The sequence below is a fragment of the Bombus bifarius genome, unplaced genomic scaffold (assembly GCF_011952205.1).
Source record: "Bombus bifarius isolate JDL3187 unplaced genomic scaffold, Bbif_JDL3187 scf7180000008010, whole genome shotgun sequence".
NCBI lineage: Eukaryota > Metazoa > Arthropoda > Insecta > Hymenoptera > Apidae > Bombus > Bombus bifarius.
In genome coordinates this window covers 108085-122961 of record NW_022884388.1, presented here as the reverse complement: position 1 = coordinate 122961, position 14877 = coordinate 108085, and the positions used below count along the sequence as shown (strand labels likewise).

The window sequence follows — 14877 nt, the reverse complement described above, 5'->3', positions numbered from 1 at the left end:
CATTGATGGAATCGACGACGCCTCGACTCTCGCGACATTGTTTATGGTTTACCCGATATCTTTCAGGCCATTTGTCCACGATACTACAGAAGTAATGCGCAACAACAGTTTGCATTACTGGTATTGTGACAACAGTTCGCAGACAAAAGGATAGTGTAGATAAATAGAGTCAAGAGGTATTTTACAAATAAATAATTTATTTAATGTTATTGATAAAATATGTATACAGGCTGAATATTTGTATAATAGTGGCGACAGTTAATGCAAAGTTAAATAATGATAGATTGTGGTTTAGTAAATGTTAAATTGGTCTACGGCAATGAGGAAGGCGAATTTTGATGGTCCTGGTTGGGAATGGTAGTCCGAACCTAAAGTAAAATAAAGACAGTAATCGATATTATTTGAAAAGAAGTTGTCGTTATGGTATAGTAAAATTATGTTGACAATGTTTGAACACAAGGTAGAAATGAGATAATAAATTTGTTACATACTTGAATAGATTTGCTCGTCAATTTTAGGGAGGGCCAATAATCTAGGTGTAGATAAGTCACTGGATATGTCGCCCTATAACAGAAAATTTAACGTGTTAAATTAACTATAGTATCGGTAGCAAGTACTTATCGCTACAATTATAAGTATATAAGAAGTTAATTAAACAATAAATTAAGCATAGCGTTTGCTAAGTAGTTGAGAAAGGAGGTAAAGTCGTGAACAAAGGAGGTAATTTGTATAAATAATAATAGGATAAGCCGAATAAAAACAGAATGACTCATCGGTTATTTGGTGTATTTGGTATTATAAATTGAATAACAGCAAAAGAAATATTGATGAACTGAGCAACTATGTCTTATTAGCAAGGAATGTCAAGCGGAAAATTTAATGTTTGTATGGGCTGCTGTGCCAACCCAAAAAAATTAAATATAATTGCATTTAATAAATGATCGCGCGTTGGCGAGTAGTATTTATTAGATAGATGGCTAGAAATAGTCGAATAATTTAAATTAAGATTTAAATAACAAACGAACTAATATTTAGTTGAGAAAACACGAACTAAGAATATGGTAGACACCGTATAGATTGCTCGAGCCTTGCAAGGATGAAGTTCTGATTATTTATTGGACGGGTATTCTGCTTTTTTAGAAATAATTAACTAGATGTGTAGAAGACAGGTATATATGGATGTTTGATCTTGTGATTTATTGGAGGTTATCGTTTGTTTTCGTGTCAAGTATTCTCATCTTTGGTAACGGGTGCTTTCCTTAGCGCAAATTTATCGCCATAGAGTACCCGGGCACCCCTAGGGCCATTGGGGTTGGGATTACGCCCAACGAGCGCACAAGGCAGCCAGTACTTTGCTGTCGCTCGTCTCAGGTCGAACAGGGCGTTTTCTAAGCCTTATCATCTCTTCAGGACGTTTCCGGAGCAGGTGGGACGCTGCTCCTGTCACGTAAAATTAATACTTGGATTGTGAGAGAAAAGAAAGCTGAGTCGTAACCCAACTATTAATTTTCTTTTATCGAACTTTATTATAACTTTGGCACTTAGAATAATAAAATAACGCTGAACCGAAGAAAGGGGTGTTGTACAAGAACAGCAACTAGAACAAGAACTATCCGAGCTTATATACACCCTGGCTTGGGGATGTTGAGGGGTTCGGTGTGGGCTCCAAAGGAGTCCGAAAGTCGGGGGTCGAGGCCTTATCTCTGATGAGGACTAAGATGCTTCGCAGCCTTTGCGTCCGACAGTCGGGGGTCGATGTCTTATCTCTGATGGGGTTGAGAAGTAATTGATGTCACATACCCCTCTCTTTAGATAGATTTTGGTCTTCCAAAATCTTAGTGTTTCTTCAGCATCGACGGATGAAATGTGGCTCTGGGCGGTGTCGATAATTCGAAACTCACTCTTGATTCTCTTCCAGGTTGTATAGGTAACATCGGCGTGTAAATGTTTATAGGGGCGGAAGGTGTTACAGTACTAACGTTGGGTGCATTACTAACGGTGTTTTTCTTAATTTTACAGCAAAATATGTGAATACACAGTTTTGACAATCCTATCTTATTAAGCAGATACAAGCATATGAGTCCAGTGGATATATATCTTATAATTTGCAACGTGCTGAGACCCCAAGTTTTAATTTGTGTCATTCTGTGCGAAAAAGTTAATTGATTGGCTCTATCTTCTATTTGACGCAAGGTATCAGTATAGCCGTTTAGGTTGCTCATTACTTTGGGTTTTTACTTTGAGTTTTTTCTAAGATATGAAGCATTGAGGATAAATCTACGTTATCAGTTATATTTATGGCGTTAATCTTAATATCGCTCTTGGGATTACCACTGATTCTCATATGGTTGTCTCCATATAATATATCTACAGTTATTTTAGTTTTCAACGGGGAGGGTTGCTTCAGTTCGACAATTTGATGACCACCTTCTTCAGAGAATACATTGAGTTCTATTGGTTTTTCTGGTATAGCTATGTAGTGATTTTCGTTTTTGAGCGGTATAAAAGTTACTTCTACGATTTTATAGACTGTGAATTTACAAAATCTCATGGTCTACACTAATTATTTCGGATGCGCAATCGTGTTTTGAACGTCTATAATGTACGGGTTGAGTTTGTTTACAAATGTATAATTCGCCTCTGATTCGACATTGCTTGTCCAAATACATCTGGTCTACATTCATATAAGTTAATCCTGAGGTAAAAAATATCGGACATTCGACTAATGGAGCGAGAAATGCTCCGTTCTTTTGAGTCGGTGTGGGGTATACCTGTTCTATATCCCATTCTGAGTCAATTATTGTTGGGATTGAAATTTTAATTGTTAATTTTTATTGTTAAAAGAAGCGTAATGGTAAAGTTGAGGTTATGGCGGTTATTTTGACGGTTACAAGCCGGGTATGTTATGATAAATATGATAAATATGTAGGGATTGAGAAGTTGTTCTGTGGCTACGATGCGTGACGGGCATGAGATGTGGTTCGCTACGTCGCCATGTGGCGGCGTCACCTCGCGGGCGAGGGTAGAAAACGTGTCGGCTCGGCGGAAGCCATTATTATGAAGGAATAAAGTTGGGTCGACCAGAGTTCTGATATCTGTTCATTATTATCGAATTATGCTGCTCGAGCCGGGCTCCCTTTTGAGAATGCAACTCGAGTATGATTGTGGGAGGCTTGGTTGACGATTTGGCGAGTTTTTGGTCTACGAGTGGACATATTCGGACGGTTTTGAGCAAGGTTGTTGACGACTACGGCTATTTCCACGGACTTGAACACAAATTAACAATATGGATAAGTCGAATAAAGAGAAAACAACGTAAGGAGCAAGGTGTTAAATGCTCTCACAGCATCGGACCACCTATACATATCTCATACGTTTGAAACGAGGACCGTAAGGGATCGAACTAAATTTTTTAAATATGTGACGAAAGGTCTTGCACCCGATATATTTTTGGCTAAATTTGACGAGATCACTAACGTACAGAATCTTAATACGACGGACGACGCGGACAAGGCGGAACTGCTGCAGAAATGTATGGTGGAAACTTGTGACAAGATGCTGAAGAAGGTGAGCTGTACGACAAACAAGAAGTACAGCAATCACTGGTGGAATGAGAGGATCGCAGAACTGAGAACTCAGGCTCGCAAAGCATTGAGGAAAATAACTAGAGCAAGGAGGAAGGAGGACAGTGGGATCGAAGCCCTTATTAGTAACTACAAGGGGCTAAGAAGACAGGTGAAGAAAGAAATAGCTGAGAGTAAAAAGAGAGCCTGGGCCGGATTCTGTGAGATACTAGAAAGGGACCCGTGGGGAAAGCCGTATCGCACGATTATAAACAGATGTGGCAAGAAAGGGCTACCAAATGACATGCCGGTTAGCAAGGAAAGAAATTTTAAAAGGTTTGTTCATCATAGGATGTAGACCGGAGTTAAGGGAGGTCGAAGAGCATGACAGGGAGGATATCACCTATAACACGAAGCTTGAGGAGGAAGATGTTAAGAAAATCATTGGTAGAATAAATGAAAAGAAGGCGGTGGGAATAGATGGGGTCCCAGGGGATATTGTTAAGCTGCTAGTATACAACCGAACAGAGCTTATCACTAAGGTCATTAACAGTATTACGGACTCTGGTAGGATCCCGAGATGCTGGAAAACAGCGGGAGTCAGATATTGCTCAGTAAACCGGGTAGGGACCCTAAGCTCCCTAATGCTTACCGCCCAATAAGTGTACTTCCGGCCTTGAGCAAAGTGTGGGAGAAGTGTCTCAAGTTGATTATCGAAAGATGTATGGGAGTGGACCCATTTCATAAGGGGCAATATGGGTTCAGGAGAAGAAGGAGTACGGTGGACGCGATTACATAGGTGATTAAATTCGCGGACACCTGCAAGAAGAATAGAATGGTATGCTTGATGATTGCGTTGGACATCAGGAATGCATTCTACACCCTTCGTTGAAACAGCTTTGTTGACGAACTGACCAGGAGGAAGCTGCCTTGCAAGATCATTAGACTGGTAAAAAATTACCTGACGGACAGGAGGATAATCGTCAGCAACCAGTTTGGTACGGTGGAGTACCTGGTTGCGGCTGGGGTACCGCAAGGATCTGTGCTGGGGTCTTTCCTATGGAACATAGTCTACGATCGGTTATTGGAAAGGCTAGATAGCAGGGTAATGTTTAAGGCGGTCGCGTTTGCAGATGACCTGGCAATCGCATGCGTCGTGAATAAAAACGAAGGAGTTAGCGGAATAGTAAGGGAGGTCATGAGAACAATGTGCGATTGGTGTGCAAGAGTGGGTTTGACGCTGGCTAAGGAGAAGACGGAAGTGATCCTCATTACGGGCATGAGGGTGCCCAAAGTTATAGGCTTGAAGGTGGACGGCGTGGCTATCAACACGGTGGACGTCACGAAATATCTTGGCGTCATGATTGACACGAATAGGAAATTTGACAAGCACATTGCCTCGATGTGCGATAAAGCGGGCATCAAGATAGGAGCATTACGAGGAATCCTACTGAATATTAAAGGCCCGCCTGGTTTGGCAAGAAGGCTATATTACAGCGTGTGGGAATCCATAATAACATACGGTGCGCCTGTGTAGGCTGATGCGTTGAAGTATGGGAAAAACAAGATCATAAAAAGGGCTCAACGAACTGCCTTGTGCATCACATCCACGGCCTACCGCACCGTATCCCACGCGGTTCTTTGTGTATTGATCGAGAACTTACCGATCTACATCAAAGTGCGAATGTTGAAGGGGATATACGAAAAAAAGAAGACCCTTAAGACCTTAACTGTTGGAGAGGAGGTGATTGAGAGGCGGGCGGAAAGAAAGAAGATCTGGAGGAAATAAAGAAGAAGGCCTCAACGGAGTGGCAGGCGGAATGGAGCATGTATAATGAAGATAATGTGACCAGGAGATTAATAAGCAATGCGACCATATTCGCCAGGAATAGAAGAGACATCGATCACTTCCGATGCAAATGCTCACGAGACACGGCATTTTCAATAGCTACCGTAAGAGGATCGGTAAGGAGGTCGACACGATGTGTTGGGACTGTGGATACCCGAATGATGACGCCGAGCATGTCTTATTCGCGTGCCCGAAATGGATCGACAGGAGAATCGAGCTGGAGAACTTCCTGGGAGTCAGGATATGTGTGGACACCTTGGTGGACACTGTAATCACCAGGGATGAATACTGGAGGAAGTTCAGTGAGCTCTGCAAGAGCATAATGAGATATAGAAGGTATATGGAGAAGGCGATAGAGTCCGCGAATAGGAGGGGCGGCACCAGTACACGACGATAATATGCGGCGACACGGTCGAGGACAACCCTGATGAATGCTGATCGGCTCTGCTGGGGTTGTCTGTGTCTAACAAATCAGAGGAAAGAGGAGGGGTTTTTAGTGGGTATGGCGATGTCACCTGCCGAGTCCTACATAACCCGGAGACGTGGGTCTCTGGGTATGCGTAATGGCATTTTCCCCTCCTCGCGCGCAAAAAAAAGGCGTAAAATACATTTGGTCGTAAAACTGTATGCTTCACGTTACAGTGAGACATTCTGAATATATCCTTACTATAGTTAAAAGAGAAAAGAAATAAATCTGGACAATAGGATCAATAATTATACTAATCGCAAAATCAGTAAACAAACTGGTAAGCACTATCGTACTGCATTCTTTGATATCGATTACGAAATTGTATGAAGGTAACGGATTTTCATTATACAAATAGGTTTTAGATATTTTCTCATGGAGGAATTGCGTTACTTTCGATTGATATTAATTCCAGTCCGAGGGTTATGCATGAGATGAGCGTCCTGAAAAGTATGGTTTAATTCTGTTACCATGTATCTTTTTAATTTGGTTATTGATTAAAATCTCGTAACAAGGAGTCATAGCTTTTTTGATGTGGTAAGGACTTAACCATTCATCGTCCAATTTATCTGCTTTGTGTATCATTAAGTACAAGAACTGTGTCTCCTTCTCTAAATACCGTTTGTGGTTTAATGATTTTTCTTTGTTGGTCTCGCATGTAACGTTTTTTACTTTGTTCAAGTATTTGTCTAGCTAGTGTTTTGTATTTGTCTAATTGTTTTTGCCATAGTGCGAACATACGTGTAGTTGGAGGTTCTGGATATTGAGGATGGGAGATTAGGTTTTCGTCCAAAAGTTAGTTCAAAAGGTGAAAAACCGGTTGCATCGTGTATCGCTGTGTTATATCCCAAGCACATGAAGTTTAATACTTCGCCCCATTCTTTGTCTGAGTCGTTTAGACTTGTTCGTATCATGTCTTGTTGTAGAAGAAAACCCGGAACAACAGCACCGGACTCAAGATAGGAGAACAAGCATAAAAGAATCTCGCCGCGCCGGCTAAGTGAGCTGCAGCCCGAAAGGGCAGGTTTAACTTGTCCAATGACCCGAAAGGAGAGGGCAGCGTTTTTCCAAGTCGCGCGCCGACCACCTATGCGCGCCGTTCCCCGGGCAATGGACGCTTGAAAGTAGACGGTAATTAACGAACACCTATTTAGCGAAGCCAGTGTGAGTACTATACTCCAGGAATGGCGCGGTCGGCCTCAACGCCGAGCCCTTCCACGCTCAAACTACTTGTTACTAGAATTTATTTTATAACTACCAATGTATATTTTAAAGTCATAGCAATAACCCGATTTTCATTCACATGATTTATAAAATTGTATACCGAATCTTGCCCCTTCCAATGGATTAAATTGTTTGTAGGATAAGCGTCCACTATTGTTCAGAATTTTGAGTGGCTGTTCGTTCATGGCACGGACAGGTCTATTCTCATCTTCAGGAAAATCCGAATTACATGGCCTCCCCGAGCTGTAAACCTAATGACTCCGAGGTCAAGTAAAATACCACGAAAGGACCAGTCAGAAGGGCTCAGTGGAGAAACGAAACGCAACGACTAGTAGGGGGAATCAGCAACGTAGGAAGACAGTTCATCAGCAGACTCCATACCGTGCGGGTGAAATACTTCACTTTAACAAGATCTTACCACTGCCGTGTTCATAACATCAAACGTTAATTTTATACAACAAGTGCAAATACAGTTCTAAACTACTCTAATACTCGATCTATTAAACCTCCTCCACCTTGAGCGTTTATTCATTCGAGGTACGCGATTCGACTTGCACAACGCTTAACATTCGTTTTGAAAACATTTTTAAGTAAGTACACGTGTTTGTTTATGTTTGGCCCGAAGCACGTACCACGTTCCTCGCGTGTGTTGTTTACGTATGAAAATGAAAACTGGCCCTTTCATTCCTGGGCTGCAATTAGTATGAATAGTACGTACACAGTTCGATGAAGAAGTACATCCAGAACTGTGTCGACGACTGTTACGGAACAATAATTTACATACGCCAGTTGCAAGAAGAAAACCATTCATTAGCAAGAAAAATAAAATTCTACGTTTAAAATTTGCTACAGAATTTCTTAACAAGGATAAGTTGTGTAGCGGCACATGAGTCGTAGGAGGAGGCAGACCGAGAGCGTTTCATGTTGTTGTTGTGTTTCGGAACACGGACACAGCCTTGAGGCTCGAAACATATCGATAGACAAAACAAAGTCACCTTTATGGGCAACCGCCGATCTTAGACAAATTTAAATCCCCCCCAGTATAAATATAGGGACGCGATCGCGGGCGAGACAATATTATACCGAGTGACATACACTACGATATGTGATACTATCATATAACATATACTATCGTTGCGAATACAATGAACGAGTGTCTTACGACAGTTTGTACTTTATTTATTTATTTAATTATTTAACTTATTCTAAATATATTTGACGGGTTGCGACGGTAATCTCTTGCTCTCATTATTTTACGTCATCTATCCTCAACCAATCCTTCCACATTGGTGACCCTGACGTGATCCTGCGAGACTTCGATTATACTGATTCCGAGCGCACTAACAATATGTCGAACAAGAAAACAGTTACGACCAGTCAAGTAGTACGCGCGCCTCCACTGATGCCTCAGAAGATCGTGTTATGGTTCTCTTTACTAGAGAGGCAGCTCGCGACGCCGGGTATCACAAACGATGAAGAAAAAGCCACCGCTCTTCTAGGGTGCCTAGAATCAGAGTATCTAGAGCGAATTGAGGGCATAGCGTTGCATCCTATTATAGTTGTCTACGTAGAACCATAAAATGGTATAAAAAAATTGAAATGGAATTATTATGTGGGGCTAGCCTCGTAAATGCGTGGTATATACTTAGAAAATGGTGTACTAAAAGTATTAAAATTTTAAACTTTCGCGAAGAAATTATTTATCACCTTTTAAATATAGTGAATCCCCACAGAGAAGAAATGTCAAGTGAAAATGAAGTACTGCCCAAAAAACGATCACATTTTCTACAATCGTACCAAGGACCCGCGAGCAAAACGAAACGGCGGTGTAAAGAAAGTTGTAAACGCATTTCTAGAATAAAAGGTAGAGAGTATGCCGCGAAAAGAACCAAAATGGTAACAACATATTGTGATCGTTGTAAGGGCCAGTCGGCACTCAGTCTAACTTGTTTTAAAAAATTGCATGAAGATTTGAGATAAAATAATATAAACCTATTTTGTACTACCTATTTTGTGAAATACGTGTGTGACCCATCGCCGCCTCTCGGGACAGACACGTGTGACCCGCCAATGGGGCACGCCGCCTCACGGGACAGACACGCGTATCACGCCTGCGTCAACGTGTTAAACTGCGAGGGGGATGCACTCGCAGAATCACTTATGGGATGTATTTATAAACATGTTATGGAGTAACCCATTGATCTAATCGTGTATAAGAGGGATGGCATTTATATTTCCTCATAGGGAAATTATAGTTAGGTTGTGGATGGCTTATTTGGGATGAACTGGCTTTGCTTATGGACTATTTTGGTATTCTTTTGGGAAGGCAATTACAAGATAGTACGATGAATTTGGCCATGCCCTTGAACTGTGAGTATTAAACATGAATACAGGCAAATGAGAGGAGGAGGGTCGGTCCCAGGGTCACCTCCCACTCGGATAGAGTGACCGAGGATCAATCACAAGCTGCGAATGACGGTGAAAGCGAGAGAGCAAGTCGCGCAAGAACAGGCTCTGGCAGCATGTCCACCAAGCTTACCGTAGGAGCGAGTGATTCGCCGATAAGAGCCGAGACCGAGGAGGTCTCGATTACGCCGTCAGGTAAGAAAGATAAAACGAAGGGGAAGGACCTGTTTAAACCAGGGTGGAATTCGGAGAGGAGAAGGTCAGGCCATACCAGGTTATGGTCGATAGGAGGATCATAGCGCACTGCCGGGACGGCGTCGTAACGAGGAAGGTCGGTGCGGGGGTTCCGCAAGGGTCGATCTTAGGGCCGCTACTGTGGAGCCTCGTGTACGACGGAATTTTGGAGACGCTCGACCGGGAGAAGGACATCGAGGCCGTGGCGTTTGCCGAGGACCTGGCGGTACTCCTTAAGGCCAGGGAGTTCCTCGGCATGCAGGACAGGATAAGGGCGGTCATCAGCACGGCCACCAGTTGGTGCAGCGACGTGGGACTTCATCTGGCAAGAGAGAAGACCTAACCAGGAAGAAGATACCGACGAGTTTTAACTTCGACGTGTGGGACGGGTGGGAGATCTCCACTAGCAAGACAGTAAAGTACTTGGGAGTTTGGTTGGATAATGCTAGGGGGTTCTCCCCCCACCTCGAATCGGCGTGGGGCAAGGCGGAACGGTTCTTGGGCGCCATACGGGGTGTGCTCACCAACGTGAATGGGCCTAGGGACGCGGTCCGAAGGCTCTATTATGGGGTATGGGAGTCGGTGGTCCCGTATGGTGCACCTATATGGGCCTCATCCCTGGTCAAGGTGAAGAACAAGAATATCATCAAGAGGGCACAGAGGGCGGCGATGATCCGTACGTCTACCGCCCACCGTACAGTGTCGCACGGAGCCTTGTGCGTGATGACGGGTAACATGCCCACACATTAAGGCGTGGTTGCGGTGGAAGCAGTACGGCGTGAAGAGGCGGATCGTCGAGAATGCAGAGGGAACGGAGCCGGCATTGTACGAGGAGATGGAGAGGCTGAAGACCGAAGCCGAGGACAGATGGAGGGTGGAATGGACGTTCCACAATTCCTACAGCTGGACTAAGAGGTTGATAGAGGATCCGTTGATCTTTTACAGAACGAAGAGGGACGTCAACTACCACGTCATGCAGATTCTTACTGGGCACGGTATCTTCAACTGGTACCGTCACAGGATTGGGAAAGAGACGCACACCAGTTGTTGGGATTGCGAAGCCGCCGTGGACGATGCCGAGCACGTGCTGTTCTGGTGCCCTAGATGGACAGGGGAGCGCGCGGAGTTGGAGGCCGAGATAGGAGAAGAATGTAGGATAGAGAACCGGATCGTGGAGAAGCTGGCCGCCGAGGAGCGGCTATGGCTCAAATTTAGGGAGGTGGAGGCTCTGCGGAGAAGAGAAGGCAGGAGAAGAGTATAGCGTAGAGGATTGCCGATGAAGATGGGTACGCATAAGTAGAGGCTAACCCGAAGTAATGTCGAATGATTGTACCGGGTTGGTACCTCGAGTACCTCAATGCAGTGAACAGGAGGAGGGGTAAAAACCCCTAAACTAAAAAGTGGGTATGGCGACGTCATCTGCCGAGTCCCACATAACTCAGTGACGCGGGTCACTGGGTATGCGTAACAGCATTTTCCCCTCCTCGCGCAAAAAAGAGACCATACCAGGTTACGCGTCATGGAGAATAGAAAATTTTCATCTTTAACGAATTGGAAACATCGCCGTATGTTTTTTTGCGCCATGACACGATAGGGACCCAACCGCAGTAAGACGGAGCATTTAAAGTTGGAAAGCGAGATGAAAAAATTATATTATTAAAATAAATAATCACGACGTAACGGTTTCCATAGACCGACTAAAACTCGCGTTTATAGTTCCGGACGACCTACAGGAAAAAACAGCCGACAGGATGGGAGACCCGGAGAAGTTAACGTGTCCACGAAAAGTTCCACACGATGGAGGAGAGTAGGAAAAGAAGCGGTCAGTGGGGAAGCAAGTTGCCTGCTGACCGAAGCAATAATAGGAAAACTACGTCACCGCCCGATGATAGGAATTCGGACTGAAAGAAAGGCGCGAAGAGGGGGAAGTCTCCTACGCGGAGGTATGTAGGGAGGGAGAAACGGACGACGAGGGCCCTAGGTCAGAAAAATTAGCGACTCTAGAGGGGAGTGTACAGATCAGGCGAGTAGGAGAGAAAGGAGGCTTGAGAACAAAAGGAGCAGCAACGAGGAAAGGAGGCCACCGACTAACAAAGGTCGGATGAATAAGATGATAAGAACGCGAAATGGACCGGAGACCCTGTCGGTGAAAGTCCGGCAGGGAGAAGAATTGCTCCAGATGAACAGGGAGCTTATTTAATTTAGCTAATTTATTGGGAGCTCGGGCAAGCGTAGCAGGAAGTCAGGAGGATACCTTGCAGAGTATTATAGAATAAACCTGCGAGGGTTTAGTCCGCTTAAACCGAACAAGAAGCTACAGAGAAGTCTGATTGTAAGTGGAAAAAAGGAAGCGGAGGCTGGCGTTGAATTGGAAGGTAGAGACGTAACGTTCGGCGTCGGGGATAACGATCAGAGCACGCCAATTGCAACAAGAAATGCTAAAGGGGGAAAGTATTTGGTGAGGAGAGCAGTCGATAAGACGCGTAAGACATATCTTATGACATTGCCGTAGCAAGCCGTTGCCTGCGAGTAGCGAGGTAGAGGCTAGCGTGAGGGAGGATAACCACGTTCAGAACTGTTATGTCGAGGGAGAGGAGATAATGCTTACGATTGGTGAGATAAGGGGATTCACGCAAGCCTTGTTGGGAGCGGTGCAGATGATGAATGCACTGGTTAAGAAGTTAAATCTCGATAAGGAGAAGAGCGAAGGGATTAAGGAAATAGGTAACGTGATCAGGGCTATAGCGTTGTCGATGGGCCAGTATATTGGTAAGATGTATATAAGGAGGAGGACGAAGATGGAGCAAGTGAAACTCCAAGGAGTTAGACGGAATACAGGGAAGCAGGGGGTAATACGCGCTGTAAACGAGAACAGAGAGAATAAGCACGAAAGGGCAGTGGATGATTACTCCAAGAGAAAAATGGAGTCCCCCGGTGAAGGGAGGAAGGTGATAACCGCTAAGAGGCCTAGGAAAGGGGAACCTACATACTCTGATAACCAGAAACGGACTAGTGGGCATTTAGCAGGAAGAGTACAGTGGACGCGCTGCGCCGAGTAGGTGAATTGGCGCTAGACATCAAGAACGCATTCAATATTCTCAGATGGAATAAGATTCACTGAAGGCCGAGGCGAGAGGGATACCCGGAAACTTTGATGTTCTCTAGGCAGCTACCTAGGAAGATTGTAGTCCGTAGCAGTGGAGGGACGGTGAGGAGAAACGTTTACGCGGGAGTCCCACAGAGTTCCATACTAGGTCCGCTGTCATGGAATCTTGTCTACGACGACCTCCTGATGGAGCTTTAGGATATTCCTCGCTGGAATGTGGTTGCATTTGCCGACGACTTGGCACTGATACTTGGCGTGGCCAGCCAGGAGGAGATCGGGGTAAGCTTGGGCAGGGCAATGAATGTGGTGACGAGGTAGTGTACCGACAATGGACTAGTGGTAGCACACGAAAAGACGAAGGTAATCCTGCTCACCGGGAGACGTATTCCCAAGGTCATGGATATCCAGATTAAGAGTCATCCAGTGAGAACCAAGAAAGAGATCAGATATCTTGGGGTACAGTTGGATAACGGCAGGAGGTTCGGGGCTCACTTTGAGGAAGTTTGTGGTAAGGCCAATGCACTTATGGTGGCGTTGAGGGCGTTGCTACCTAATATTAACGGTCCCACTGGCTCAGTCATGAGGCTTTACTATGGAGTATGTGAATCAGTCGCGCTTTATGCGTCTCCAGTATGGTCCAAACCGCTGTTAACCAAGAGTAACAGAAACATCTTGAAGGGGCCACAAAGGGCCGCACTTATAAGATCGTCTGCGGCCTACAGAACTGTGTCACATGCAGCGCTGTGCGTATTGACGGCCACAATGCCAATTTATTACAAAGCAGATCTCCGGGCCGAGATCTACGAACTAACGAAGATGTATCAACGAGAACATGCAGAATTGCAGACAATTCTGTGGGAAGGATGAGAGCATTGGAAGAACGTATAGACCACAGATAGAGAAAGACATGTGAGCAGCAAAGTTTTCAGTATTAATCCTGCCATTTATTTAGAATTAAATTTTTATGCAATATAATATAGGATATATTTATATGCATTAATAAATTTTTATTTGAAATAATCGTATTCATGGAGAATTATAAATAACAGCTGTTATACCCATAATCTTGTCATAAAACATAATCCACCCCTCGATCAAGATGGCTACCAGCTGCCAAGACATATCAACTTAAGCTCATAATAATCCTAAGGAACCGCCATAACATTTAGCATCGTTTACGGTCCATTGTTACAAACATTTTAAAAGTCGAGAACTTTCTTGGAGTTGTAGCGGCACGCGAGCAGGACAATTCAAATCCTGTTGTTGTTTTGCTTCGGAGTATCGAGACCGTTAGGTCACAAGTATTGTAAGGAGTAATAAACTCCGAGCAAAATAATGTCGCCGCTACATACAACCGTCAAACGCAGTCGAGTTCAAATTTTCCGGCTGTCCCCCGACCAGTATAAATAAACAGACGCAATCACGAGCGAGAGAGTTCATCGAACAGAGTCGAAGAGTTTTGACGTATAAACAAACATCGCAGTGATCTACAAAGTTTCTCCGAGTTTTTACCAGGTATTTATTCCGTGTCTTAAACTTATACCAGCGGACTCGAGTATCTACGCGACGAACAATAACGAGTATTTATTCCGAGTTTTGTACTGTATCAACGACTCACTGTACGCACATTTATTTATTGCAAATATACTTGACGGACTGCGACAGTAATATTTCGCCCCCATTACTTCGCGATACCGATCCACGACTAATCCTCCATATTGGTGAACCTCGATGTAAAAGAAAACACTAACATGACGACTACGAAAGACGATGTTAAGGCTACGGGAAGTGTCGCGGTTACAATGCCTCCGCTGCAACCCTCCAACATTACTGTTTGGTTTGCAATGTTGGAAACGCAACTAGACGCGGCGGACGTTACGTCCGATAAGGTGAGGTTCGCGACCCTTGCAAAGAGCCTCGACGGCCAGCTCCTCTAGCAGATAGAGAGCGTTATGACGGGGCCGCCAGCCACCCGACGGACGGTATGAGAAATTAAAAAATGAACTTCTTCACATCCTTACGGACTCGG

General features: G+C 44.3%; 1 protein-coding gene across 1 annotated transcript; it reads left to right on the top strand.

Moving 5' to 3' along the window:
- Positions 1 to 13244: 13244 nt before the first annotated feature.
- On the top strand, positions 13245 to 13715 carry LOC117206894. The gene has a single exon (XM_033446595.1). The coding sequence runs from the start codon at positions 13245 to 13247 to the stop codon at positions 13713 to 13715; it is 471 nt and encodes a 156-aa protein (XP_033302486.1).
- The last annotated feature ends 1162 nt before the right edge of the window (positions 13716 to 14877 follow it).

Bases quoted from the DNA above. Each gene is read 5' to 3' on its own strand.
- LOC117206894 (XM_033446595.1), top strand. From the start codon at position 13,245: ATGGATATCCAGATTAAGAGTCATCCAGTGAGAACCAAGAAAGAGATC.